This window comes from Musca domestica, unplaced genomic scaffold, assembly GCF_030504385.1.
Source record: "Musca domestica strain aabys unplaced genomic scaffold, Musca_domestica.polishedcontigs.V.1.1 26, whole genome shotgun sequence".
NCBI classification, from domain to species: domain Eukaryota; kingdom Metazoa; phylum Arthropoda; class Insecta; order Diptera; family Muscidae; genus Musca; species Musca domestica.
This window is the reverse complement of record NW_026712283.1, coordinates 10,542,838-10,570,423: the sequence shown is the minus strand read 5'-3', so window position 1 is coordinate 10,570,423 and position 27,586 is coordinate 10,542,838. Positions and strand designations below refer to the sequence as shown.

General features: G+C 35.9%; 1 protein-coding gene across 2 annotated transcripts in view; it reads right to left on the bottom strand.

Annotated features, from left to right (window-relative positions):
* The window catches only part of LOC101894584 (ATP-binding cassette sub-family G member 1), a 97,797-nt gene that overhangs the window by 13,685 nt on the left and 56,526 nt on the right, over positions 1 to 27,586 (bottom strand). For both annotated transcript variants that reach the window (XM_020035436.2, XM_005179688.4), the window contains 3 exons: positions 13,369 to 13,607; positions 13,144 to 13,275; positions 2,521 to 2,894 (listed from right to left, as the gene is read on the bottom strand). In XM_020035436.2, the coding sequence (XP_019890995.1) occupies positions 2,521 to 2,894; positions 13,144 to 13,275; positions 13,369 to 13,607 (745 nt within the window). The remainder of the gene's footprint in view (positions 1 to 2,520; positions 2,895 to 13,143; positions 13,276 to 13,368; positions 13,608 to 27,586) is intronic.

The window sequence follows — 27,586 nt, the reverse complement described above, 5'->3', positions numbered from 1 at the left end:
TGCACATATCTCATATAAAGTGTAGGAAGTAGTTGATATAGTCCAAATCTGGCACGTTGTAATATTTTTATCTGTGTAAGGTCAGATACGAATTGGGCAATGTTGTGTAACTGCTCCCCGGAACCTCCCCCATTAAGGATCAACAGTTTGAATAATCATAACGCAAGGATAATATTCTACTTGTTTATTTTTTACTAAGTCTGCAAAGGGGTGTAGGGTATCATTTAGACTTTCTTTACTAGCTTAGCTCTCATTCTATGGTCTGCTAAGTTTTTTTTCGGTAATTTTTGGTGTCACACCGTGTAATTGTGGAATAAGAAGAAATCGTTTAATTGTGGAACTGATTTTAATTTTTTTTTAGAATTTTGGATCATGGATGGAGAGGACTTAACCCGTTATATCAATACATAGCGATTTTGAATTTTTTTATTAAATATAAAAATTTAATAAACCTTAAATTTAAATTTATCTACATTTTTAGAGAATGTAAACACAAAACCCCCATGTTTTTGAGGTCAGTTCCGCACTGCATTTTTATTTTTAAATAAATTTAAAGTTGCTAAATATTTGACAAATAGCTGCATGAAAAAATAAAACAAAAAAAAAATAAACGCTGGTAGTAATGCTATTAAAACTCAATATCCATTGCCACAAAACCTAACACACACACACAAACATTCACAAACATAAACTGGTACTTAATCTTTTCTAGAGTAGTACGAATAGTACGAGCACGAGCAATAAAAAAACACTTGACCTACACTGAGCCGAAACGAAAAACAAAAAAAATAAATATTTAAAAAAAAAAAAAACAAGTAAGCAAAGGCTACAGTCGAGCGGGGCCGACCGTTGAATTTCCTACAACACTATAATAAACCATTCAGTTTATATGGGCGAAATACTCGACAGAATTTCACAAAATATTGTGACAAATAATAAAAGAAAACCATCAGGTTTCGTTCTCTAATTTTCGAATAATAGCAACTTAAACTAATTTGCTCATTTCCAATTTAATGGTAGATGTTGCACGTAAATGGTCTTCCTAGATCTGGAACCAATATTTCCCAAAGACCTATAATCTCTCAGAAGTGGCAAAAAATTAACATTTATTATTGGTTTTTGACTGAAACGCATCTATATGAGATACAGACATTTCTTCAACATATTCTTCAACAAATCAGCGTTAACGAAATAGTCAGAAGTGCGTCTTTCCTGTATTTGTGAATTCTCCAAAAAGTCACTGGAATGGACATTTTCGTATTTTGTCTATAAAAGTTGGCAAACTCCTTCACACATTGAATATTTTTCTATGGCCATCCGAAATTGCTTGGCTTTTGCAATGTGAGGTAACCCCCATTCAAATGTACGTGAGGATTGGGCGATAATTACGACCTGCCGACAATTTTGCAGTTTTTTGGTCCATTTCAACCCCTAAATATATGGCGATCATCTCCAAAAAAAGTAGGCTTCTATTCTGACCCTCATCTTATCCCCATGCAAAATTTCGTAAGGATCGGGCCATAAATGAGATCTGTATATGATATCCTGATATCCTAACTACTTAGTTTTGTTAGCTGTAGAAATATTACCAAATGTTTAATTCAAAATGAAAATATGCCAAAAATATGACAAAATTGAAAAAATATGAGAAAATTTTACAAAATCATTATTTTTATGTTTAGAGAGATATTTTTATGCGATTTTTTAGACGTTTTTTCTTTCCTGCCAAGAGGCCATTCTGAATTAATGAGAACTGTCGAAATCAGTTCAGCCGTTCTCGACATATAAGAGATGTTTCAAGCATATCTTCTATGATAGACAAATATATCGCACATATTTTGCTATATATCCGATTTGTTGGATAATAACATCAATGTAAAGTCAGAAGTAACCTTGTGATGGCTTTGTGATTTCGCCGGGATTTAAAATATTCACGGTTTAATGAAAAATTTTGATTTTTTTCAACACAAAAGATATGGCCTATTTTACCCGCTAAATATTATCCGAAAACCACCCAAATTAGTAGGCTTCTTCCCCGCCCTAAACTCTAGCTACATGCGAAATTTCGCATGTTTAGCTACTGCAAAATCCGACATTTTTTCAGTAATTGGTCCATTTCAACCCCTAAACATTTGGTGATCATCTCCAAAAGCAATAGGGTTCTATTCTGGTCCAAGCCCCACCTACATTCTAAATTTCGTGAAGATCGGGCCATAATTGCGACCTGTAGAGTGATTACAAATTAACATGGACAGACGGACAGACGGACGGACGGACATACATAGCTAGATCGACTCAGCTCGGCGAGCTAGGAAGATCCATATATACTTTCCTATATGGGAAATCAATATTTCGAGGTGTTACATAATTTTTGGCCCAATCAAACTTATAATACCCCCAACACATAATGTTGTAGGGTATAAAAACAAAAGTCATAACAAAATTTATGAACATTTTTCAGTTATGAAAACATTCAGAGGAGGGAAAATTATTCAATGAACAAAAAAAAAATCTACTTACACTACTCCGCTTCGCACAAATGAAAATGCGATTCATCAGCAGCAGATATTGCATAAAAAATGAGGCCTTTGTAAATTGTTCGGTGTTGAATGTTAGGCCGGCTTCGGCTTTGTTCAGCGGCTGTTTTTCATGTGGCATTTCCATGTCGTCCACCGAAGTTGGATGTTTATTGCCACCACCGTCAGCAAGGGCTTTCATTTCCTCCAAAGCTAATTCATCATTAATTACAACCGGTTTGGTGTAATCAAATGCTGGAAAGTTCTTCGTCTTCTTGGACGGATGGACAATGCTACTGCCATCCATCAGTTCAATGTTGAAGGTTTTGGCCAGGTTTTTTCCATTGCCACTCAAATGCGACAAATCGACATTTTCAACTGCAAAGCCAAAAGAAAAAAAAATGAATTAAATAAAATGGCATTAAAATTATGTTGATGTAATTATGTGATTAAACATAGCTGGAGTGTGTGGAGGACATAAACGAACTATTTTTTGTGAATAATAAAAACAAACACTTTTTTATTGTTTTTTTTTTTTTTTAAGTGGATGGAGGTTGTACTCAAATTACTCTTCTGAAATAGGCCTCGTGTATTCGAGAAAATTCGAAAAAAATTAAGACTAACCTCAAAAATTTTAGATTCGTTTCAACAGTTCGAGTTAGTACTCAAAAGTACTCAAAATGTATAATTTTTTCAGTTTTACAGAAATTTTAAAATAAGTTAAAAAGTATCAGTCGGTATTGCCGCCAGAGATATACCCTCAGCCTATGTTCGATTATCTAAATATATTTTGACTAGTGTTAAGGTTATTCAAACGTTTGACCCTCAATGGAGCAGATCCCGAAGGAATGGACCAATATTGCCCATTTCCTATCGGACCCAAAATATGATATAAATATTTCGACAGATGTACCAAGTCTAAATGGAATCGGATGTTAATTTGGCGATTTATGAGCTTCATGGGTACTCAAAATTTCAATATTTTGTGGGGGAGGTACTTAATGGAGTGGACAGATATTGTCCATTTTCACACCTGTCCTAGAACTGACACAAATATTAGGATTCGCAAAGTCGGAGCAAATTCGGATTAGCCTTTCTCTTTCTGTGCAAAAAATTTGTTTTTTTTTTTTTAAATTTCGACCTTTTGTGGGGGAGGTACCAGAAGGAGTGGACCGATATTGTTCATCTTGACACCAGACCTTGGGTTAATATAAATATTGGGATGTGTGAAATTTGAAGACAGTCGGACTCTTACATAACATTTTATGAGAGTTGTAATTATTCAAAATTTTGACCTTTTGTGGGGGAGGTACCAGAAGGAGTGGACCGATATTGCCCATCTCCGAACTCCATCTAAGTTTGACAAAAATATTACGTTGTTGCCAATTTGGACCAAATCGGATACTCCCTTCGAGAGTTATCGTGCGCACCAGCCAGCCAGACGGACGAACGGACATCGCTAGATCGACTCCAAATGTTCTGAAACGGATTTGATCCAAAGAGACCTAGGGTCTAAAACCGTTATTTCGACTAGGCACGTTTTGGCCGTATCAAATGATATATACCCTCTGTAGCCATATGGCTGAGGGTATAAAAACTTCATAGGTCTTGCTAAATTTGCAGACTTTTAAAGTTTAACATATTACCCAAGCTTTTCCTTTTGGAAAATATAATACGAAAATGTTTAACCTTTATACCAAACCGTCTTCAAAATCATTCATTTTGAAATTTAGCGAGGAGAATATTAGTAAAACCAGGGCAGAGTGATACAAAATTAGTACCATTTAGTATCTTCCCAACAATTATTGTACGTATTTGCAACACCGCCATTGGTTCTCAACAGCAGATACCAACAGAGACCTCCAATGTCATATTCCACCTTTGTACATTCACTCAATACCAAATGTACTAACATTTAGTACTTATGGAACAATGATAGTTCGCAAATTCACCTACTTCTCTCAAAACTATATGTCAACAGTGGCTTCCATATCAAATTTCACAATTCCAACTCTATCTTAAGACCCGATCACAAATGCATTACCATACTTTTTATACAGTTATATTACACATGTTCAAAACCACCATAGGCACCAACAGTGGTCTCGATATTAAATTCCAGAATTCCAGCTCTATCCCAACACCCAACGGCACCTCCTTCTCTCAACACCCACAGTGACATCCAAATCAAGTTTCAGGTTTTCTGCTCTATTCCTTCACCAAATACCAAAATAGTACTATTATGTACTTTTCGTACATTGTGTACTATTCCAAAACCATAGACAGCAAAATTAACCTCAATATCAAATTTGATGAATCCAGCCCTACACCTTCACCCAATATCAAATTTAGTACAATTTAGCACTATTCGTACAAATATGGGACGCACTTCCAAAACCAGTTCCATATCTTAATCACAGACAGCAACAGTGACTTCAACATCAAATTTCGGGATTCCAGTTCTATGCATTCACTCAATACCAAATTTAGCACCGTTTAGTACTTTTCGTAAAATTTCAGTACTCATTTGGAAAATTATCCCATATCTCAATATTAGACACCAACAGTTATTGCAACATAAAATTTAATGGTTTCAGCTCTATCCCTTCACCAAATACCAAATTTAGTTCAATTTAGTACTTTTCGAACAACTATAGGACGCATACCCAAAACCACCTCCATATCTTAATCACAGGCGACTATATAAAATTTCGGTATTTCATCTCTATTCCTATAGCCAATACCAAATTTAGTACTTTTCGTATAACTATAAAACAAAAAAATTCCAAATTCACACTCATATCTCAATTCCAGATACCAACAAAGACCTCCGTATCGAATTTGAGGATTACAATCCTACCCCTTCTCCCAATACCTAATTTAGTACCACTTAGTACTTTTGGAACAATAATAGTACACTTTTCCACAACTACCTCCTTAGCTTAACCACAGACAATAACAGTGGCATCTTTATCAAATTCATCAGGATTTAAAAAATATTCCTTCACTCAATACCAAATTCAGTACATTTCGTACAATTATAGTACACAATTTTAAAATCTCCTCCATGTCTCTATTCTAGAGACCTCAATATCAAATTTGAAAATTTTAACCATATCCCTTCACCCACTACCAAATTTTGTACCATTTAGTACTTTTCGGTCTAAAGGACTCATTTCCGTAACTGCCCATATATGTCCAGGATACATATGAACAGCGACCCTAATACAAAAATTCAGATTCTAAGCACTATAGTTTCAACGTTTGCCAAATTATACTAAATATAGTACAGGGTTGCCCATATACGACGGACGCATCTGGCAACGCCATAACAAAAAAATTTCGACTGGTAAGGCTCTTTCTAATCCGAAGAGACCATATAAAAGTCGACCAAGGCGATCGGCCGAGAATATCGCTGCCGTACGAGCCAGTGTTGAGAGGTCCCCAAGAACATCCCAAAACGCCGTTCTCAGCAGTTGGGCATGGCTCAGGCCACTTTACAACGGATTATTCGCATTGATTTGCATTTGTTCGCGTAAAAAAATTCAATTGACGCAAAGAATGTTGCCTGCGGACAAGCCTCGTCGATTGGAATGGGTCCAAAGGTACGTCGAATATGGGCAACCTTGTATACAGGCCCACGATATCGTACAGGGTGAGATAAAAAACTGGAACAAAGTCAAACGCCATAATTTTTACATTTTTTTCTTAAATTTTATTGAATGAAAGCAAAAAATGTCGGAAATAGCACCAAATTTTAGAATTAGTTTGGATTTTTTCAAATTGGTCACCTTTGCCGCGAATTATGGCCTTCAAACGGCCAATGAAACCGCCCCACGCTGCCTGAATGTTGCTCTGCGGTATTTTGACCCATTCCCGGCAAAGCACTTGCTTGAGGTGATCGACACTTTGGTATCTTTTAGTGTCAGCCTTGCTTTCCAAAATACACTCCAGACACAATAGTCCAACGGATTGGTATCCGGAGATTTTAGTAGCCATTGTGCGCTGAAAATGAAGCGAGGAACCTCATTTTGTAACCATTCTTTGGAGGCGCGTGTTGAGTGCGATGGTGCTGAGTCCTGTTGGAATGTCCAAGGTCTGCGGCCAAAATGTTTGCGTGTCCAAGGCTTTAATACACCCCTTCAGAATATTCTGCTATAATATAATATTCGATAATATTCTGCATTGGCATTTATTCTGATTCCAATGTCGATTAATACGAGCGGAAAGCGACCATCGGCTGTTATGGCGGTCAACACCATCAGCATGGCCGGCGCTTGAGTTCTGATGGTAAACCGAAGGAGCACATTTTCAGTTGACCTCTTTGGCAAGCAAACACGATCATTTTGTTTGTTTACAAACTGGTGGACATCGAATATTTTCTCATCGGAGAAAACCAAATTCGGCAGTTCACCACTTTCGGCCAAGTGAAGCAACTCTTTAGCTCTTTTGAGTCTATTTTCTTTCTGTTGCGGAATCTGTTGTGTAAGTTCTTGCACTTTTTGGAATTTCAATGGCTTTACGCCGAGCTCATTTTTCAATATTTGCCGAATGGAATATTGCGATATTTTCAGCTCACGAGCCATTTTTCGGCCACTGCGACGCGGGTTTCGATCAAGTTGCTTCTTTACTTTTCGAACCATTTCTGCTGATGTTGCAGCTTTTTTCCGTCCACTTCCTTGACGTCGGGCTACGCTACCAGTATCACGGTAACGAGCGATGGTACGAGACACAAATTCACATTAAAATGCTGTAGAGCCCTCCAACAATAGCCACTTGTAGTTTTCCAGCCAAATATAAAGGAATCGCACCATCACGCTTGAATTCCATCACGAATAACTTTTTTTCTGTAAAATTCTCACCAAAATGCTTTTGTAGGCTTGTGAAGAATTTAATGAGCTGTCACTGGAATAATTTTAACAGCTGTCGGACGAGTGGCTTAGTAATGACAGCAGTCTGAAATTGGTTGCATTTTTTTCATCTGCAGCCTGTGACAAAAAATTACCTATGCAGGTCCAGGTCTTCGTATAACTCGGATATATCAGTTCCTCCCTATATTCAGTATTCCGATAATGTTAGCTACATGATTCACCGGATTGTAATGGCTTAAGACAAAAGTTGCATATGCAGGTCCACGTCTTCGTATAGACCCCAATATAACGGCTATATTCGGATTTTATTTTTTCTCTTTTTTTTTTTGAAAATTCCAAAATTCGTTTCAAATGGTGGACGTTATTCAAAGTTCGGATCGACCGAGCTTACTGCTTATTGTACTTGTTTGAATTGGGTTATTTAAATTTTTTTATAATAATTATTTAAACTTATTAATGCAATAAGCCTTTGAAGGGCGGTTCAACAACCTCCCCTCAAAAATATTCTCGTACATCAATAAAAAAACCAGATGTACCTGTGACTCAAAGTCAATTCGATCAATGATTAAAGCAGTAGTCTAGTCGTAGTCCATAGGACCTCTTTTAATTCTGCCTAATTTTTGATGTATAGATAATTTTTTATGGCCTAAGAAAGACTGACTTACATTGGGATTTTGTGTCTTTTGAAATACAATCTATTCCTCTACATTGACCTGCTTATTATACCCTCCACCTTGGTAAGGAGGGTATATTAACTTTGTCATTCCGTTTGTAACATCCTTAAATATTCGTCGTAGACCCCATAAAGTATATATATTCATAATCAGCATAAAATTCTAAGTCGATTTAACGATGTCCGTCTGTCTGTCTGTCTGTCTGTCCGTCTGTCTGTTGAAATCACGATACAGCCCACAGTATTTGACGTAGAGCGCCAAATTCGCATTGTGTCTAGGATGGTTGGTATTGAAAATGAGATATATCGGTCCACGTTCTGGTATAGTCCCCATATAACGGTACCTCCCGATATTCGGTATTTTGATGATTTATGCCACATTTTTTCACGGATTTGTTTGAAAATTGGTATTTGTAGGTCATAACGGGTCCCTGTGCGTGTGGCAAAACACTGCATGTATAGGTCCACGTTTTGGTATAGCCCCCATATAAAGGTACCTCCCGATTTTCGGTAATTTGATGATTATTGCTACATTTTTTCACGGATTTGTCTAAAAAATGGTATTTGTAGGTCATAATGGTTTCCACCTCCGGTGGCGAAACATTGCATGTATGGGTCCACGTTTTGGCATAGCCCCCATATAACGGTACCTCCCGATATTCGGTAATTTGATGATTTTTGCCACACTCTTTCATGGATTTGTCTAAAAATTGGTATTTGTTGGTCATAATGGGTTCCAGCTCCGGTGGCGAAACATTGCATGAAAGGGTCCATGATTTGATATAGCCCCCATATAACGGTACCTCCCGATATTCGGTATTTTGATGGTTTTTGCCACATTTTTCCACTGATTTGTCTAAAAATTTGTATTTGTGGATTATAATGGGTCCTAGTTCGTGTGGCGAAACATTGTAATTATAGGTCCACGTTTTGGTGTAGCCCCCATATAACGATACCTCCCGATATTCGGAATTTTAATGGTTTTTGCCACATTTCTTCCAATGTTTCTTTTACCCTAAGGTGGAGGGTATTAAAAGTTTGGCCCGGCCGAACTTAAAGTTTTTTTTACTTGTTTATTATTATTTGTTAATACTAATATTGCATTTCACTTTCAACCAAAAGAAGAAAGCGACAAGAAAACAATGTGAAGCCCCAAAAAAAAAAAAAAAAAAAAAAATTGGCAACAAACAATAGCAGTTCGGTGCTGTGGTAAATGTAATTCATGGTTTTGAGGTTCGTCATTATTCACTCAGCCATTCAGCGCAACAACCAACCAACCATCTATCCATCCATCTACCAAACCATTCATTCAACCACGCGCATCCATGAAACTTTTCGAGGGGCATTTGCGGCATTAGTCTTGGCATCTGGAGAAGATGAAAATGAAAATTTATGTAGGAAATATTAGCTACGTCTTGCCAATGACTTTGGTTTATTTTCTTGGCTCTTTTGCATGATTTCCCTTTAAATATTTCAATATTTGTTTTGTTTTTCCGTCATTGCAAAACATTGTTGTTTTTGGTGTTGTGTTTTCACTTAACATTTGTTTATTTGTTTTGCAATACCGCCGATTGCACAATGGGTTGCAATAAAGTGGTGGTAAAGTTCGGTGTAGCGTTTTCCAACCATGGTGCGGTGTGTTATGCTGATGGTATTCCGGAAATTATTTCACGCAAACATATAATCAAAGAAAATTAGTGTGGGGCTTAATGAAAGAAAATGAAGTGAACAACAAATGGAAATTGTTTTCTCAAAAATGTAAATTAACATATATACGAGGGAGGGTTGAAAAGTTGGGAAGATAGATAAGGGGGAGAGATTAATACAGGAGTTTCGGGGGCGTCGTCGAAGTAGGCAACTCCGCCGCTGTCTCCCTAATAGCAACCACAGCCTCAGCATCTCTCTGCACATATTTTTGTTCCGACCGCTAATTCTGCATCATTTTTGAAATTTAATTGCAACAAACTTTGAGGTTAGACATATGATATAGTGAATTCTATGAATCGGTGATTTGGGTGGCAGCGGTGCAAGAAAACAAGCTCAATGAAAATTGTTCCTCACAATGTTGTGTTTTTTACACATTGCTACGTAATTAGGTTTTAAATGAACCTGGGAAGACACTATTTTATTATATCAAATAAAACGAGGGTTCCTTCAGATTACGGGTCTTGTATTGCTCTATTCACAAATTCGCACATTTCTCTTTACTTTACACAGTTCACATTCCTCATAGTTCACAGCTTTGCTAGACCTCCTTACAAGTCGTGATATATTAATGGACAGACTCACTGTTCTCCCACTCACTCGTATTTATAGCTCATGATCTATACATGATATTTTCGACATTAAAAAACAAGGATATTCTAAAATATTCAAACGGAATGTCCGTTCATTCGTCAAAGCTGACTCACACATAAACAAACGACCAATCTAAACAGCAAAGAGAAGTATATTCATAAATACGAGTGAGTGAGAACGATTAATGTCAAGAAAGAATTCTTATTCTCCAACGGAATGACCGTACTTTGGCGAATCACACTCACACATAAACAAATAACCAATTTAAATAGCAAAGGGAACAATATTCATAAATACGAGTGAGTGAGAACGATAAATGTCAAAAAATAATAAGAACTGCAAAACCGATTGTTTACTCCATGTTTTGCAGAGTTTATAAGGATATCATTACCCGAGATCTACTTTAATCACCTCTTGTTCGGGTAATAGTATCCTTTTAAATTCTGCAAAACATGGAGCAAACAATCGGTTTTGTCAGTTTTTATTCTTTTGTTTTTGACATTTATCGTTCTCACTCACTCGTATTTATGAATATTGTTTCCTTTGCTATTTAAATTGGTCATTTGTTTATGTGTGAGTGTGATTCGCCAAAGTACGGTCATTCCGTTGGAATATTTTAGAATAACTTTGTTTTTTTATTACCGAAAATATCATGTATGGATCATGAGCTATAAATACGAGTGAGTTGCATTATAATCATATCAAATTATAATCATATCAGCAGTTCTAATAAATGACGTTATTTGAAATCCTGTCTTTGTCATTATTTATCTTGGATCAGATAATCCTCCTGTAATCCTCTTCATAAACAAATCGCTAAATTTCATGACTTCTAAACACCACATTTCCCCCAACCACGGAAAAGCTCTTTGGACTAAGAGTTTACCAACTTCTCTGGGGAGAAAGGATGTTCAAATAACCTAAACAAGACCACATTTCCCAGCATAGGTAACGGCACTAGTGAACGAAACCTATTTATCCTAAAGTCAGGGAACGAACATTCAAAATCAACAGGTTGTCAGAGTAGCAGAATGACTAGATGATATGAAGTGTTGCAGTATTGGACCCGATGTGAGTAAATTGTGCTCCAAGTTAAGTCGCTCTTGAATCTACCATCTTTATAACAGATGCACAAAGTCTGAATGGAATCGGATGTAAATTTTGCGTTTTATGGGCTTCATGGATATTCAAAATTTTGACCATTTGTGGGGGAGGTACCAGAAGGAGTGGACCGATATATACCATCTTCAGAGCAGATCTTGTGTTAGTAAAAATAATGGGATGTGTGAAATATGAAGATGCTTATTTCGGATTTTATGACCCTTTTGGTAATTCATAACCTTTGTGGGTGAGGTACCAGAAGGAATGGTCCGATCTCTACCATTTGTATAACAGATCATGTGTTGATGGATATATTGAGATATACCAAATCTAAATGGAATCAGATGTTGATTTCTCGTTTAATTAGCTTTATGGATATTGAAAATATGAACTCTTTTGTGGAGAAGGTACCACAAGGAGTGGACCGATATTTTGCATCTTCATACCAGACCTTGGGGTAATAAAAGTATTGTGTTGTGTGTAATTTGAAGACAATCAGACTCTTACATAACATTTTAGAAGAGGAGGTACTTGCTGGAGTGGGCCGATTTTGTTAATTTTCACACCTGACCCGCCACTGATGTGATTTGCAAAGTATGTTTGATAATAATGTTACGATGTACCTAGTTTGAACCAAATCGGATACTTCCTTCGAGAGTTATCGTGCGCGCCAGCCAGACGGACAAACATTGCTAGACCTACTCAAAATGTCCTGAAACGGATTTGGTCGCAAAGCGACCTTGGGTCTAGAACCATTATTTCGATATGGCACGTTTTGGTCGTATCAAATGATATATACCCTCTCTAGCCATATGGCTGAGTGTATAATGAGACGCAATTTGAACGTACTCAGTGAACGCATTCACCCGTCTTCAACTTTATTTGCCCATGCAAGAGCTCTGAAACACTCTCTCGAATACGAGTGATGAATAAAACTCGCTCGAATTCCAGCGAGTAGAAAAAAAATCGAGTACTTAAATTTTTTATACCACTCGAAAAAAATTCTCTTGAAATCGAGTACTTTTAGTTTTTGTCATATCGTGGTGTTAGTTGCAAGAATGTAAAATAATATTTTTCCACTCGATTTCACCCAAAGAGTTAACTCTAACTCAATTTCAAACATTTTGACTCCCACTTCAAGCAGTAGCACTCGCGGGCGCTCTCACTTCAAACAGAAGAGTGAAGAGTACACTACTTGAAAAACTCATATTCATCGAGCACTCCCGTTTTCGAGCGCTCGTTCATGAGTAAAATTGAGTAAATCTGAGCTCTACTACCTACTGTTAAGGAAGTTAGCCTGGGTGCATGTCATATTTGAGACATCTTGACATGTATGTGATCTCTGCATAATATTTATGCCAGATAGGTTTCATATAGATGTATGATTCGTCATTCTTCCTATACACTTAGGGTTAAGTAAGGTTTGGTCATATTATAATAAGAGTCCATAAGGACAACTTTTACAAACTAAAGAGAGTAACTTAACATTTGCTGAACTAAGAATCACGCGTTGCGTAACCTCATTTCAAAAAATAATATCCAACTTTGCATTTTCTGTAATTTACCTTGCAAATTTTAACTTCCTCTGTGTTTTAGTCCACTTCGCCTTGTTAATTTTACCATGGATCCACGTTTACAGCATATATTGAAATAAAGTAAAAATTCTCTTTTCCAATCCACTTACCTTGCATTTTACTTATTAGCCGTGTGACACGATTCAGTTGACTCAAATCGCTATCTTCGAAATATTTCTTATTTGCTGCATTGATCAATTTTTCCAGATCACGTTCATAGTCACCAACAGCTACTTCCAATACTATAAGGGAATAAGAGAAATAGAAAAAAATAACAAATGGAAAACAAATAAATTACAATTTTTATCAGTTTTGGAGTGGTAATGGAAACTTACAAAAATCGGCAGGATTGTGATAACTTGGACACATGAGATTTTGATCAGCCAAAAAGGGTATTAACTCCTTGACGGGACCCTGATACATGCAATGGCCCTCGACCACGGTATACAATTTATCGAACATCTCGAAAATCAAGGCCGAAGGTTGATGTATGGTACAGACAATGGTATGACCTAGGGCGGCCAATTTCTTGAGCAAGCTAATGCATTGACTGCATGATGAACTGTCCAGGCCACTGTAAGGCAGAGAAAAAAGGAAAAAAAAATTAGAAGATTTAAAAAAAAATAATTGAAATGCAGTGCTAAGAGTAATTCCTTTGAATTCCTGATTCATTGATTTCTTATTTTTCTACAAAAATAAAAATTCTATTGAAATCTTAAAAATATCGAATGCAGCCGTTATATTAGGGTCTATACGAAGACGTGGACCTGCATTGGCAAATTTTGTCATTAATATTCAAATGCGAAACTTGAAAAAAATCATCAAATACCGAATATAGGGAGGTACCATTATATGGGGGCTATACCAAAACCTGGACATATACAATTTTCTGTTATAGGCTGTAGTACCTATTACGAACTTCAAATACCAAATTTGAAACAATTCCGGCGGACAATGACGCTAAAATCATCAAAATACTGAATATCGGGAGGTGCCGTTATATGGGGCTATATGAAGATGTGGACCTGCACAGACAATTTTCTGTCTTAGGCTGTAGTATCCATTACGAACTTCAAGTACCAAATTTGAAACATTTCCGGCTAAAATCATCAAAATACCGAATATAATTTTGGGTGAGGATCACTCTTGATCCGAAAGGGTCAGATAAGGCTGAGTTTTTGGGAATTCGTATTGGAATGGGAATCAAGGTTGAAGAGTAGAGTCAATGTAAGGAGGCAGTTTTAGGAAGTGGGTAAACGGTACTAAATATAGTACAATTTGAATTTCGAGGAACATAATCCAGAAATACAGGCGGAGTATAGCATTGGAATATGGAGAAAGTTTTCGAATTTTCGAAAATGTCCACGAAAAGCACTAAATGGTACAAACTTTGGTACAATTTCGAATTGGTTAGACCGATAGATGTAGAATTTTGAAATTTAGAAATAAGATCACCACTGTATTCTAGGGCTGAGAAATGTAGGTAGTTTTGGAAATTCGCACTTATGTGTACTAAATGGTACTAAATTTGCTAGAATTTAAATTTTTTGGAGAACCAGTAGAGTTGTGATCCGGAAAATTGAAAATAAGATTTCTATTGAACTGTATTTTGTAGGTAGTTATGAAAATTATTAAGCGTACTAATGGTAGTTTGGGAAGTTTGTACTCATGTATATGAAAAGTACTAAACGGTACTAAATTTAGTACAACTTGAATTTCGAGGAACATATAAAGCAGGAATCCAGAAATTTGAAATTAGCATTGGAATATGGAGAAAGTTTTCGAATTTAAGAAAATGTCCACGAAAAGTACTAAAAGGTACTAATTTTGGTACAATTTCGATTTGGGTAAACCGATAGAGCTGGAATTTTGATATTTAGAAATATGATCACTATTGCACTCTGGGACTGAGAAATGTGGGTAGTTTTGGAAATTCGCACTTATGTGTACAAAAAGTGTGGTACTAAATTTGGTACAATTTAAATTTTTGGGAGAACCAGTAGAGTTGGAATCCGGAAATTTGGAAATAAGACTACTATTGCATTCTAGGACTGAGAACTTTAGGTAGTTTTGGAAATTTGTACTTATGTGTACTAAATGGTACTAAATCTGGTACAATTTGGATTTGGGTGAACCAATCGAGTTGGTATCCTGAAAATTGGAAATATTACTACTGTCGGAGTTTAGGTTTGGGATATTTAGGTAGTTTTAGATATGTACTAAAATGTACTAAATCAGGTACAATTTGGTCGTAGGTAAACGAATAGAGCTGGTATCCTGCAAATTGGAAATAAGATCACTGTCAGAGTGTGGGATTGGGTTATGTAGGAAATTTTGGAAATTCGTACTCATCTGTATTATATGGTACTAAATTTGGTACAATTCGTAATTAGGAGAACTGATAAAGATGGAATGCTGAACTTAGAAATTGGAATTGCTGTGAAAGTGTAGGATTGGGTTATGTAGGAAGCTGCGAAAATTCGTACTTATCTGTACTATATGGTACTAAATTTGGTACAATTTGAATTTGGGTAAACCGATAGAAATTTGGAATTGGGATTACTGTGTGAGTGTAGTATTGAGGTATGTAAGAAGCTCTGGAAATTCGTACTTATGTGCTTATGGAAATGGTACTTAATTTGGTACAATTTCGATTTGGGTATAACGATAGGGCTGGAATCCCGAAATTGGGAAATAAGATTTATATTGGATTGTGTAATGCAGGTTGTTTTGTGTTTATGTGTACTAAACAGTACCAAATTGGAATTGTGCTAAATCGATAGAACTGGAATTCTGAAATTTGGAATGAGAGTCGCTGATATAGTGCAGGATAGATGTTCAAAAGGGTCTTAGGAAATTCGAACTTTAATGTAACGAAAAGTTCTAATATGGCACCATTTGGTATTGTTAGAGCTAAAAACCTTAAATTCGAGATGAGAATCAAGGTAGTTTGTTTGGTAAATGAAGGTGGTTTTGGAAATTTGCACTGTACTAAATGGTACTAAATTTGGATCAGTTTTGTTTTGGGTCAACCGATGAAGCTGAAAATTTTTGTTGGGGTGCCTGTTGGTGGTACGTTTGTTTTACAGAGGTGATCTTGAAAATGGTACAATTTGGTGTCGGGTGAACATATAGTTTCTGCAGTTTGGAATTCTATATTAGTATCGCTGTTCGTGTGGTCGCTGTGGGGTTGGAAGTATGTATTATAATTGTACGAAAGGTACTAAATGGTACTAAATTTGGTTATGGAGAAAATTGCAGAGCTGAATTTCCGATATTTGATATTAAAGTCACTGTTGGTATCTGAGTATTAGATTTGGAGGTGGGTTTGGAGATGTGTACCATAGCTCTTCGAAAAATACTTAATTAAACTAAATTTGGTATTGGGTGAAGGAATGGACCTGAAGTTCTGAAATTTTATATGGATGTCAGTGTTAGTGTCTGTGTTTGGAAATGTGTCCAATATTTGTGGAAAGGTACTGTATGGTACTTTATTTGGTATCCAAGAGATATGTGTTCTATAACTGTACGAAAAGTACTAATTTGTACTAAACTTGGTATTGTGTGAAGGAATAGACCTTAAGTTCTGAAATTTTATATGGATATCTCTGTTGGTATCTGTGGTGTGAGAGAAGGAACTGGTTTTGGAATTTTTTTTTTCCAAGAATCGATGAACATTTTGTGCAGCTTGAGTACTAAAATGAATTGGTGGTGTCTGAAACTTTAAAGTGGAATTTTCGATAAGGAGGCAGCGGACACTTGCTAGTAATGAGATAAAAGGAGAGAGCAAGATGAACTAAATTAACTAAAGGTATTATGTGAACCAAAAGAACTAGACGGAAAAAGGAATTGAATAAAGTTCCGATCGTTCCTTTTACGGAATAGTTTTTTTTTTTTTTTTTAACTATTTCGTATCAGAACGACATAACTCTTAATCTAACCAAACCGCACATGACCTTTAACCCACAACACTTAATCTATCAAGGAAAAAACAATATCCCAACATTATTAAAACCCAACACCTCCCCCCCCTTTTATGCATTTACTTATAAATAATTGTAATTGCACGTGGTTAAATCGTTCCATAAATCATTAATGCACACAGAACAACGAACTTATAAATAACCATAAACAAATGATAAATATTTAAAAAAAAAAAATAAATAAATAAAACAAATGATAGCGTCTAACAATGTGCAAAATGAGTATTTATTAACTCCGATCAGCATTGCAATTAATCGGCGTTTATGCGAATGACACTTAGTTAACAAAAGAGTCATTAAGGCAATTGTGAAAAAACAACTATTAAATTAATCTACCGACAACCTGCCGCAAAAACAAATCATCGATCGGGCGACCGGATCAATTCCAGCATCACATCTCAAAGATCTGCCCGCGGGCCAGCAATAATTTATTCAAAAACGTGAATTTGTTAATATCGCGAGTAGTTACATGCTCACACGATTAGCTGGATAAATATCAAGGGACCCAGCTTAGCATGGGTTCTTGTTAGCGGGAATTCCTTATGTAACCTATTATTTCATTAGAATTTTGAAAAATCAAAACACAAAGGCTTAGAGTTCATTTATATTTAAAACCAGTAAAGAAAGACTAAAAGTCGGGCGGGGCCGACTTTACGATACCCTACATCCCTTTGCATATTTATTAGAGCTTCATATAACAAATCGGATGAACAATATATATGGGAGCTATAGCTATATCTGAAACGATTTTCACCAAATTTGACATACTAGCTTCTAGACTCAAATTGGTCGTAAGTGCCAAATTCCATCCCAAGGTATTTTTGTGCTGTATTTGATTTATTTCCCCAAATATCGTTGTTACAGAGTGCAAATTTCAGCTGCGGAGAACAAAAATATCAAATCAGATGAACAATATATATGGGATCTCACCCATTTTCACCCTATTTGATATAATTGTTTCTAGACTCATTGTGGTCGTAAGTGTCAAATTCTATACCAATCGGGCCAATATTACACGTTTGGTGCACCATAAAAGGCAAATCGGACGAAGATATATTTGGGAGCTTTATGTAAATTTTGACCGATTATCTCCACTTTCAATATGGTTCGTCCTTGGGTCAAACAAATGACTTATATATATCTATGACGACTCCATATATGAATTAGCATTAAATTCAAAGAATAGTTATGGACCAAGTCTCCGCACCCCATCGCCAAAACTATAGAACAGCTCTAGTATAGTAAAAACGGTCGGATCCTTTTGGAATCGCTTTCAGAGGTATATAATTGTACCCTGTTTCGGAGAAATTATTTTTTTGTCACGCATCCGGAAAACCGGATATTTGACCTGATCATGGTCTGAGCTAATGAAAATACCTATCCAACAAGTGGTTTTTTAAGACGGTTTTTTTGACTCGAATTTAAAAAAAAAAAAAAACTCCCTAAAAGACCCATTTTGGGAGTCCACAAAATAGATACCAAATTATAGCTTACACTCCAACCATTCCAAAATGCTACAGTTTCCGCATTTATATTTCCTGGATCCAGAGATATGGGTCTTTAAACCCGAACAACCCGAATATGTTGTGTTTTTCTAAATTTTATGCTTAGGCCGGGGCTTGAGGTATGTCCAACATCAACAACGTGAACCAAAGTTCTAAATTGGATGCTCTTTTGGGAAGGCGGCCTTTGACCGAGGCTTGATTTTTTCTCCTTAGGCTACTTTCAACACCGGCTACTCGAGGGCTACAGAGTGTATATATCATTTGATACGGCCAAATCGAGCCTCATCCAAATAACGGTTTTAGAACCTAGGTCGCTTTGGACAAATCCGTTTCAGGAAATTTTTAGTCGATCTAGCGATGTTCGTCCGTCCGTCTGTCAGTCCATCTGGCTAGTGCGCACGATAACTCTCGAAGGGAGTAAACGATTTAGTCCAAACTTGGTACATTGTAATATATTTGTCAAACTTAGATCGACTTCGGTGGTGGGCAATATCGGTCCTCTCCTTCTGGTACCTCCCACACAAAAGATCAAAATTTTCAAAAACAATATTTTACTTCACAGAAAGAGGAAGAATAATCCGATTTTACTCTAACATTGGAAATCCTAATATTTGCATCAGCGCTAGGTCAGGTGCGAAAATGGATAATATCGGTCCACTCAATCAAGTAGCTCCCCCAAAAAGGCTCAAAATTTTGGAATAATTATAACTCTTATAAAATGTGATATAAGAGTCCGATTATCTTCAAATTACAGACATCACAATATTTTTATTTACCCAAGATCTGGTGCGAATATAGAGTATATCGGTTCACTCCTTCTGGTACCTCCCCCACAGAAGTTCAAAATTTTCAAAAATATATTTTCTGCACAGAAAAAAGCAACGATAATCCGATTATGCGTAAACTACGTTAGGTCCCCCACAAAGGGTCAACAATTTTGAATAATTAAAACTCTTATAAAATATGATTCAAATTTCACACATCTCAATTATTTTATTAAACCAAGGTCTGGTGTGAAGATAGGATATATCGGTGCACTCCTTCTGGTAGCTCCCTCACAAAGGAGCAAAATTTTGAATATCCATGAAACTCCTAAAAAGCGATATTAACATCCGATTCCACTTAGACTAGGTACATCTCAATATTTCTTTTAACCCGATTTCTGTTATAAAGATGGTGGAGAACGCATCATTCCTTCTGGTATCAACCCCACAAAGGGTCAACATTTTGAGTATCAATGAAGCTCATAAAACGCGAAATTAACACCCGATTCCATTTAGATTAGGTACATCTCAGTATTCCCATCAACACAAGATCTGTTACAAAAATTGTAGAGATCGGACCATTTCTTCTGGTACCTCCCCCCACAAAGGGTTAACATTTTGAATAACCAGAACGATAATAAAATCCGAAATAAGCATCCGGTTCTATTCAAATTACACACATCACAATATTTTTATTAACCCAAGGTCTAGTGTGAAGAAGAAATATCCTTCTGGTACCTCCCCTACAAAGTGTCAAAATTTTGAGGCTCATAAAGGGCTAAATTAACATCTGATTCCATTCAGACTAGGTACATCCCAATATTTTCATCAACACAAGATCAGTTATAAAGATGGTAGAGATCGCACCATTTCTTCTGATACCTCCACCAATATCTTTTCAAGATTTGCTACGAATATGCAGTTTATCGGATTTTATGATTTCGTATAAAATCGGATATAAATGTTCGATTTTCTTGTAATTGTGCCCTTACCAATATTTTTATGTGTATTAGATGAGGTATGAAAATGGTCGAAATTCGGTCGACTATATGTGGCAGATCGCACACACTTTTAACATTTGTAAAAATTGGCAAATACCTCATATAAAGTGAAGGAAGCAGTCGATATAGTCCAAACCTGGCACGACGCAATATTTATATCATATTTATTTATGACCGATACGAAATAGACAATATTGGCCCATTCCTTTGGAACCCAGAGGGTCAACAATTTGAATAATCAAAATCGAAGTCAAAATATTTTTAAATAATCGAACATTGGCTGGGGGTATACATCTGTCCAAAAAACCGCTGATATTTTTTATTTGTTTTTATTGGAATTTCAATAAAAAGCTCCAGAAGAAGTTGGAATGAATTTAAAGAAATGTTGAAATGAAATAAATTAGTTTTATTTTCATGAATTTGTTACGGAAAAAACTTATATATAAAAATACGAAAATTTGTGTCGGGGAGTAAAACGTCGTCTAAATGGGGTTAAAATAAATCAGTAAGAATGTCTAAGAGAACTGCTCCCATTTTTAAAGGCTGATTTTCTAGTCATTATATGCTTTCCTCCTTTTTAACTTTTTATAAAAGAACGCAACCATTTAACTAATCCTCTCCCATCGCATTCACAATTTTAGAGAGCTTTTCCCCTCTTCTTTAGCCAAACAGATTCTCGTTACGAATTCAAACTTTTTGTGTGTTTAACCACCTGAATGAAGGGGAAAATTTTCATTTCGTATATCAGAATTTAATCTCCTTAACTCTCCGTACAGTCTTAGTGGATTTTATCTTTTAGTAATTTTCTAAAAAATATATTTGGAAATTTTTCATATCTATACGTCCATTGCAACAATCTTGTAGTATAATAATAATCCCGCCAAAGGTTAATGGCAGTCAGCTCGGAGAACGAAAAACAAATATTAACCATAATCATCCAATGAATTTAATTAAGCGTTTCAATTTCCATTTCGATTCATTCAATTCAATTCAATTCAATATTCTATGAATTATTATTTTAAGTGTCATGACGGGACAAAAGCTCAGAATCAATAAGGTCACATAATTATATTAGCTAGATGAAGGTGTCGTCATTTCTTAATTACCTAGACAGAGGTTTATAATAGAATACGGTTTGATTGAATATTTACAGTGAAACCTCACATCAAGTTATAATGGATTTTTGAAGACTGATGCTCAACTCGTTACTTTTGAAGGGACCAACAGTGAAGGAGACAGGTGAGGTGGAGTGGTAATAATAATCCTTGAGTTGTTTAAAGCCCTTGGGTGCTTGGTGATTCAACCCCATGAGGTGTTTAAAGCCCTTGGATTTTCCGTTAATAAACCCTTTGAGGTGTTCAAGCCCTTGGATTTTTTTGTGATTTAACCCCTTGAGATGTTTGAAGCCCTTGGGTTTCTTATTTATTTTTGAACTTCTTGAGGCGTTTGAAGCCCTTGAGTATCTTCGTTTTTTTTTTTTTGTTTCAACTCCTTGGGGTGTTAAAGCTCTTGGGATCATCATGATTTAACCCCTTGAGTCACATTCGTCTACCCACCCTAATACACTTTACCTAATGCCTTCCTCTCTTCACATATTTCACCCAACATAAAATCACAAATTCTTTAACTCATAAATATCACTCTCTTATTTTAATATCTCTCATCAAATTAAACTCTCTCACTTTCATTCTCTCTCCTTCTCTTCCTCTCTCTCATCTATCAATAGAACTGTTGCTCTCCAATATTCTCCCACTCACTCCCACTTTAACTACAATTTAGTTTTTATTGTATTTTATATTTATTGTTGTAAATTCAAAATATTAATTACTTTTAAAAGAAGATGAATTTAGAATAAGAGTTCAGTTGACACCGAGATCTTAATATGATCAAATCATTTTGTTTTTTTCGCTAACCATACATTTGAATAATAAATTTAATTAAAATTTGTTTATAAAAATTAGAAAAACATTTGCTTTAATTTTCAATAAAAAACGGAACATAAATGTTTTACAAGCATAAAACATAACTCTTGGGGTGCCATAGCCTTGGAATTCTTCACAACCCCTTGCCTGTCAAAAGCCCTTGGAATCTTCACTTTTAGCCCCTTGCGGTGCTCAAGCCCTTGGATTCTTCGTTATCCAACCCCTTGAGGTGGAGTATTTTGGCAACCACAGGAGTATAACCAGTTTCACGTACTTATTTACAAGTTACGACAAATATAAGTATTGGAAATAGTGACCCTTTGAGGGTGAGGTACCAGAAGGGGTTGGCAGATATATATCAGCTTCACAACAGACCTTGTGTTAGCAAAAATATTTAGACGTGTGAAATTTGAAGAAAGTTGGATATGCCTATCTCGCTTTCTTTGAGCGTTTTGTTTTTTCAAAAATCTTAAATCCTCTGTGGGGTAGGTACCAGAAGAAATTATCCGATCTCTGCCATCTTTATAACAGATCCTGTGTTGATGGAAATATTGAGATGTGCCAAGTCTGAATGGAATCGGATACTAATTTCGTGTTTTATGAGCTTTCTGGATATTCAACATTTTGTGGGGAAGGTTCCAAACGAAATGGTCCGATCTCTACCATCTTTAAAACAGATTTTGTGTTGATGGAAATATTGAAATGTACCAAATCTGAATGGAATCGGATGTTAATTTCGTGTTTTATAACCTTCATGGATACTCAAAATGTTGACCCTTTGTGGGGGAGGTACCAGAAGGACTCACATCACATCACATTTTATAAGAGTAAAAATTATTCAAAATTTTGAGGGAGAGGTATTTGAGGGAGGGAGGTACTTGATGGAGTGGACCGATATTTTCCATTTTTCTCACCTGTCCTAGCACTGATGAAAGTATTAGGATTCGCGAATTTGGGGCAAAATCGGATTATCTTTTCTTCCTCTGTGCAGCAGAAAATATTTTTTAAAAATTTCGGTCTTTTGTGTGGGAGATACCAGAAGGAGTGGACCGATATTGCCCATCTCTGAACTTGAAAATAATATGACGATGTACCAGGTTTGGATCAAATCGGATACTCCCTTCGAGAGTTATCGTGCGCCTCAGCCAGCCAGACAGACGGACGGACATCGCTAGATCGACTCCAAATATCCTGAAACGGATTTGGTCCAAAGAGACCTAGGGTCTAAAACCGTTATTTCGTTGATACACGTTTTGCCCGTATCAAACGATATACACCCTCTCTAGCCATATGGCTAAAGGTATAATTATTTGCTTAAAACTCAAACAACAACTTGCCTTTCATACTCTCTCGGTCACTTTATAAATTTCTCCGGCATACCCTAGGCCCCTCGAGTATACCTCAGCAAAATGAAGGGGATTTGGGGCGTTACACTTTTTAATCTAAATCTTTCAAGGCTTAGAGGTCACGTTTTTTATGCGATCTACCATGTAGCACTTGGTTTCCACTGTTGTTGTGTTTCAATACCCTTTCTGATTCCGCCCCAATTATTTCTGGGTTGGTGTTGTAACACCAATAATCAATTTATTTTATGTGAACTCTCGCCAATTAGTTTAAAGTGATAAATGCTCTGCCATTATTTAAACACCATTTATTTGCAATTATTTTCGAAAGAATATAAAGAACTCTTTAATTGGTTACACTAAGTTCAAACAATGGAGATTATCTAATATTTTTTGTTATTTTTTTTTTTCTCATAATAACACATCAATAATAATTTTGAGATGGAGTGGAGTGGCAGACATAATAAATGCTTCATCTGAAGCGTTACGTTTCGAGGTAGCGGGGGCCCTTAAATAAGAAATGGTACTTATGTCAAAAAAAGGAGAAAATTTGAAAAAAAAAAAAAAAAAAAAAAAAACAAAATAGCTGGGTTAGATTGTGGAATGATCCCTGACATTTTATTCCGAACGTATTTGACATTATAAAAATCGCCTACGAATTTTTATTTTATTCAAATTTTTAGCTGCTGGTGTGACGTAGATTGCACGACGAATACAATTTCTTGAAAGGTTAATGGGATTTATTCAAAGATCAATTGGTTTTAACCGTATATATATATATATAATAACATTTTTTAATTTAAAAAAATGGGTCAAAGCGAATCAGGTATTCCAGTTTTTGAAAGACCGGCTCAATACAGAACTTAACCCAATTTCGCTAGAGAAATGCCGCTTTTAATTTTTTTTTTCAAAATTTTAACTATCGAAGAAATCACACAAAAAAGATTTATGGGTTTTTATTAAAAACACGCGCAAGCACGACAGCTGATGTCAATAACTCCTAAATGGCAATGACAGTTGCCTCAACTCTAAATAATTATTTGTTGGTAAAACTGGATGTTAAAATGTAATTTGCAATTAAATACTGGATAAAATTAATATATAACGCCGGTTGGACGACTTTAACGCATTTGTACACACGCATGGCGAAAAAAATAATATTTAATAATTTGCAGGGTAGGATTTTTAATTTATTTCAATTAACAAAAAATCACACGCAAAATGTCAAATCAAGAAACCGTTAAAAATGTGATCAAAAATGTGAGCTAATCGATATTTTTACAAAATTCTTAAATTTTTAGTCGCAATTGCAAAAAAATTGAGATTTGGGAAAAATGTTTTTAAGCGAAAAAAATGAAAATAGGGCCACCATTGCTGCAGAATTCTGAATGATTATTGAGACAGAGAAAACGAGCTGCAGCTGGTGGTTTAATTTTAGAAATTACAAAACTTTACACTTAATTGGCGCCCAACGCGGGGCTCCTTTAAAATCCCTATAAACATTATCACAGCGTTTCTAGCAACTTATATTATTCTATTAAAATTTGAGTTGGCAAAGCAGGAAAGATTGGAATTTGGAAAAAAAATTTTAAATAGAAAAATTCCAAATGAGACAGAAGGAAACAAGCAGTAGGTTGCTCTTGATGGTCTCATTTTAGAAAAGTCATATCATTACCACAATTTCTGCCTTTTTGGCGCCCAACGTACTTCTATCGTTCATAAACAAATAACCTTAAAATATTATTACAGCTAGAGTCATGTCATATCATTGTGAAAACAGGTAGGGTAGGTTAGGTTAAAGGGTGCATAGCCAGAAAATGTTCCCAACTTTTGGTTCAAAAGAAAACAAAAAAAAAAAGTATTTAAAGCTTGGAAGATGAAGTTGGAAAAGACATCGAGAAGAGTCATGTACAACTTCGACGCCAGAGCCAATGTAGCCTTTGTGGTTATTTGAAGGTTATAGATTATAATGGGATCTATGTCTGAATGTTCCCTAAGATCAAGATTCGAGTGTTCTTCCATACAACCTGCATTATTCAATGTTAGAGTTGTCCCATTTGGATGATCTTATAAAAAGTAGAGACTGTGTTCCAAACAAGGAGATCTGGCCAAATCTGTTTCGATACCTCGCACTTGGATATAAATCCCATATACAGGGTGAGATAAAAAAACTGCAACAAAGTCAAACGCCATAATTTTTACATTTTTTTTTTTAAGTTTTATTGAATGAAAGCATCATGTCAGAAATAGCATCAAATTTTAGAATAAATTTAGACTTGTTAGAATTGGTCACCTTTGGCACGAATTATGGCCTTCAAGGGGCCAATGAAACCGTCACACGCTGCCCGAATGTTGCTCAGCGGTATTTTGGCCCATTCCCAACGAAGCGCTTGCTTGAGGTAATCGGCATTTTTGTATTTTTTATTGCCATTTTGGAAAGCAAGCCAAAATACTCCAGACACAAATAGTCCAACGGATTGGTATCCGAAGATTTTGGTGGCGATTGTGCGCGAAGCGAGGAACCTCATTTAGTAACCATTCTTGGGTGGCAGCTGACCTCTTTGGTAAGTAAACACATTAATTTTGTTTGTTTACAAACTGCTGGACAACGAATGTTTTCCCACCGGAGAAACCCAAATTCGGCCGTTCACCACTTTCGGGCAAGCGGAGCAAATCTTTAGCTCTTTTGAGTCTATTTTCTTTCTGTTGCGGTGTAAGTTCTTGCACTTTTTTGGAATTTCAATGGCTTTACCCCGAGCTCATTTGTTAATATTTCCGAACAGAATATTGCGATATATTCAACTCACGAGCCATTTTTTGGCCACAGCGACGACTTCCTTGACATCCGGCTAGGCTACCAGTATCACGGTAACGAACGATGGTACGAGACAGAAAAGATTTATTCACATTTAAATGCTGAAGTGCTCTAACGATAGCCACTTGTGGTTTTCCAGCCAAATATAAAGAAATCATACTATCACGCTTGAATTCTATCACGAATAACTTGTTTTCTGGAAAATTCTCGCCAAAATGCTTTTGTACGCTTGTAAACAATATAATGAACTGTCACTGGAATAATTTTAACAGCTGTCGGACGAGTGGCTTAGAAATGACAGCAGTCTGAAGTTGCTTGCGGTTTTTTCATTTCACCCTGTACATTTGGATGGGTATTAAATCGTAATCTTCAACGGACTGTGTGGAAAGTACACATCAGAAAAGATTGCCATTTATTTTGTCTGCTTAAATTTGGAGAGAGACAGAGAAAGAGAGAGAGAGAGAGAGGGGGGGGGGAGATAGAGGAAATTAGCCATTGATCTATTTCCTTTATTCAGAAAAAAAGTTCATATCTGTTTCTTGTAATTGAAACAGACAAAGATTAACATATTTAATTGGGTCTGAACCGATTAAATCGATTTTTTTCAATAGACAATAGTCGATATCAATAATTGTTCTATTGCTAATTAAGAGAAACAAAGGAGGGAGGTACCAAAGAAATTGACCTGTTATGAAATTGTGTGAAAATGGTTGTTATGTAAGCCATTTAAAGAGATCACCACAAATTGCTTCAGATAAGTAGTAATTGCAGGAAAAGCATTTAATAAATTACGCGGACACGGTGGATTAATTACTTAGGAATTTCGAATTAATGTCTTGTGTAGAAGTCTACGATAATTTAGTTTAAGACAGAATGGGAGAACAAAAACAAACTTTATGAAACAGTTCTATTATGCCGTAAATGCAAGTCACTCACCTAGCATTGATAACACCGATTTTTTTAGAGAGAAAGAACTGAGAGAGAGAGGGAGATTTAAACTCCCCAAATTAGTAAATAAACATATCCATCCACAAACTGTACGAAGACAGCAAGACAAGGTAAACCATAAAAAAACATGTGGAAGTGTGTTTTGTTTTCTCATTGCAGATATTTAAATATTCGGACACGACTATTCCTAGGAAAGCTAAATTGAAATTTCCCCAACACATTTGCATACAATTCCAAAGTAACACCTCCCCACCGCATTAAGCATGACAATA